The sequence below is a fragment of the Nannospalax galili genome, unplaced genomic scaffold (genome assembly GCF_000622305.1).
Source record: "Nannospalax galili isolate Female #2095 unplaced genomic scaffold, S.galili_v1.0 scaffold2110, whole genome shotgun sequence".
In the NCBI taxonomy this organism is placed as follows: Eukaryota; Metazoa; Chordata; class Mammalia; order Rodentia; family Spalacidae; genus Nannospalax; species Nannospalax galili.
In genome coordinates, this window is record NW_008327769.1 from 24,525 (window position 1) to 27,976 (window position 3,452).

Genomic DNA, 3,452 nt, shown 5'->3' on the forward strand with positions numbered 1-3,452 from the left:
TCATTGGGATTAGTCATGCATGTGATTATCAGAGGTCTATCCCAGCCTCACATTTTTAGGCCAACTCAAGCATCCAGGCCTAGACTTGTCTATGGGAGGGACCCGAGGGAGATTGACTGGACCAAGACTTTCTCTGTCTTGGCTTCTTGATGACTGAACAGAGACACCTGAGGAAGTATAGTATCAGATGACTCCGTTCCCAGGAAATCATCCATATCTAATTTCTCTTTAGGTGGGCGTAATGATCCAAGTAGGTACAAAACAATCTCTCTATGAAGAAAGAGTAAGTGGGGGAAGCGAGCACGGCTGAGTCAGCCAAAGATGGCGCCTTGGTTGGCTGCCAAGTCTCATGACTCCAAGCTTCCTGCCTGAGGCGCCTTGGCTGGCTGCCGAGTCTCGTGACCCTCGCTTGTTTACTCCAACCCCCGCAAGTGCAATGAGCCCGATCATGTGCTGCCTGCCTGATCAGAGACATCATTGAGCATGATCCTGCTATGTGGCCCAATAAGCTGCCTCTCTGCCTGCCTGGTGTGTGTGTGTGTGTGACCTGATTGGTCCTGGCTGGGGGGAGGGCTGTTGGGAACTATATAAATGGGGACTGAAGTGCATAATAAAAAGAAGAAGAAGAAGCTTGAACCTCACCTTGGTGTCTGTGTCGTCTCTCCTGGACTCTGCTGGACGGAGTCTTGGGTCGCGGCACCTGTCAGTAGATTCCTGCATGACAGAGGCTGAGGACATGGCTCCCAGCCCTGATCCAGATGTGAGATGACTGACAGTCAAGGTCCAGAGTAGCAAGCCTCTGACATGAATTGTAAGCTTCTGGCCTCTAGAGCTTAGAGCTGGAAGCCTCTAGTTCTCACAGCCCAGAACTGTAAGCCTCTGGGTCTACAAGTCAAGTCCAGAGGTTCTTGGCACTCAAGAGTCCAGAACTCCCAACACCCAGGAATTTCCCGTTAGCCTGTTTACAATTTCAATATGGATAGAGCAAAAGAACTCCAACACTTGGTGTTTTCCAGCTGTCTTGGTCATTTTCACATATACGGGACGATTCTTTCAATACCCTAGTTTTTTAGTTGCTCTAACACTTGATTCTTCATTTTACCTCAACAGTCTCTGTTTTAAACTGCTTGGCCTGCTATGACACAATGCCATAAAACTGAGTAATTGTTTCTTCTATGGTTTTGAGACAGCGTCTCAAAACTTGCTATGTAGCTGAGGATGACTGGAACTCCTAATCCTCCTGCCTCTACCTTCCAAGTGTTGGGATTATTGGCATGTGCCAGTATGCCTGGCAAAATCTAGGTTACTCATGAATAGCATAAATTTATCTCTCACATTTCTGGAGGCTGGGAAGTCCAAGATCATGTAGTAAGTTTGGTGTCTGATATGGATCCATTCACTGGCTCACACATAGTGCCTTCTCACTGTGTCCTCACATGGAAGAAAGGGCCTCACCTCCTAATGCCATCACCTGGTTGGGGGGCGGGAGTATGATTCAGTGAATGAATTTTGGGAAAACACATTCAGAAAATGGTACATGGTAATATCCTTGCTATATGACCAACAGGATTTCTTCAAGCTCTATTTTATTTCCCTTTGTACCACTTCTTATCTTTCCAGCTCATTCTCTTGTTGTTCTTGTTGGTTGTATATGTGCGTGTATGTTTGTGTGTTGTGTATGTTTATGTGTTGTGCGTGTGTGCATATATGTGTGTGCATGTAGGCTCCATGCACATGTGAAGCCAGAGGTCAACATTTGGTGTCTTCCTCAGTCACTCTCCACTTATTTTTTGAGACAAAGTCTCTTGCTGAACCTGGAGGTTACTAATTGGGCCAGGCTGGCTGACCAGTGAACTCCAGGGATCCACTGTCTCTGCCTCCCCAGCAATGGAACAATGGGAATCCTCTTTATATTCTCATTCTCTCACCCACCCCTCATGTAGATGTTGCTAAGGATGGAACTCAGGGCCACTCATATGCTAGATAATTACTCTATCACTGATCTACATCCGTAGCCCTGAAATCATTTTGCATATGTGTGTGTCTATGTCTTCATGTTCTCATGTGGGTGCACACATGTGTGTAGGTATATGTATATGTATGCATGGGTGTGTGGGGAAGACAGAGATGAACCTTAGGTTCCTTTCCTCAGGTGCCACAGACCTTGCTTTTTGAGACAAGGACTCTCACATGGCCTAGAACTCACAGATTAGGCTAAGTCGGCTAGCAGTGAGCTCCAGGGGTCCTCCTATCTCCTTCTGCCTCCCTAGTTCTGGAAGTACAAATCATGCTTTTAATGTGAGGATCAAATTCAGGTCCTCATTTTCAGGCAACAAGCATTTTACTAAGTAAGCTATCTCCTAAAGCCCTCTTCCCATCTCCCCCACTTTTATTGAGATTGGATTTTCTTATGTACCCCAGGTTGGCTTCAAATTCAAGACTGTTCTGCCTCAGCCTCCTGAGGGCTGAAATTACAGGCCTGAGCCACCATACTGGGCTCTGGAAACCATTGTGATATTATGAAATCTGAGGCACTGTGCTTCCAAGGAATGTTCACATCGTTTTCAGTCTATTTCATTCAAATACAACACCTTACACATGTACACATAAAGTGCACATGAAACTATCTGTAGGAGGTAGTATGAAATATCAAAGAACCCAGGAAATAGGAAAATATTTTTTGAATCCAGTGGCATGCCATGTACCTGCAAGAAGCGCTCTATTCGACATGATGATCAGGCCCAGCCCCATCATAGCCATGTGGAAGGAGGATGACAATGCCACTCTGCAGGAGCCACTTGGCCTCGCCTGGGAAAGTATGAGAAAGGAAGAGAGAATATTTTGAGGCAGGAACAGGACAGTCTGACAGGACTTGGAGTGAAATGAAGTGCTAGTTTGCTTCCTAGGCTCCCAAACTGTTTTCATTACTTGCATTTCCTAACACAGCTCCACCATATTTAAGGGGGAAATAGACATTTGAATGCACAGAACCTAGTGATGTCATGTGCTTGGGGCTATAGCAAGCAAGCAGGAGACAAACTCAAAAGTGGACATTTCAACTTCTCAGACAGCATGTGGCACTCTGATTTCACTGTACACACAACTCTAAGCAAGAATGGGAATCTCCTGCCATCCTCATAGCACAGCAGACAACATGAGTCACCGTTCTCAAACAGAGCAGTGGACACTGAAGAACAGTCTCTAGGGGCAGGTGAGATAGTTTAGTCAGTAAAGAACTTGCTGTAGGTATGAGGGCCTGAGTTCAATGCCCAGCACTCACTTAAAAAAGATAAGCAGATTTCAATGGTAATGTTTATCACCTCTACTAATTAGCATGATGTAAATTTCCATGCTTCCTCCTCAAATATAATAATTTTTAAATTTTTGATTTGTGTGTGTGTGTGTGTGTGTGTGTGTGTGTGTGTGTGTGTGTGTAACACACAGAACCTCCC

General features: G+C 45.4%; 1 protein-coding gene across 1 annotated transcript in view; it reads right to left on the reverse strand.

Moving 5' to 3' along the window:
* Window positions 1–547: 547 nt before the first annotated feature.
* The window catches only part of LOC103738211 (probable 2-oxoglutarate dehydrogenase E1 component DHKTD1, mitochondrial), a 13,658-nt gene continuing 10,753 nt past the window's right edge, over window positions 548–3,452 (reverse strand). Inside the window, exons 4-5 of the mRNA XM_008838111.3 lie at window positions 2,706–2,808; window positions 548–1,471 (exon numbers count right to left, since the gene is read on the reverse strand). Coding sequence (XP_008836333.1) covers window positions 2,720–2,808 — 89 coding nt within the window. The 3' untranslated portion in view covers window positions 548–1,471; window positions 2,706–2,719. The remainder of the gene's footprint in view (window positions 1,472–2,705; window positions 2,809–3,452) is intronic.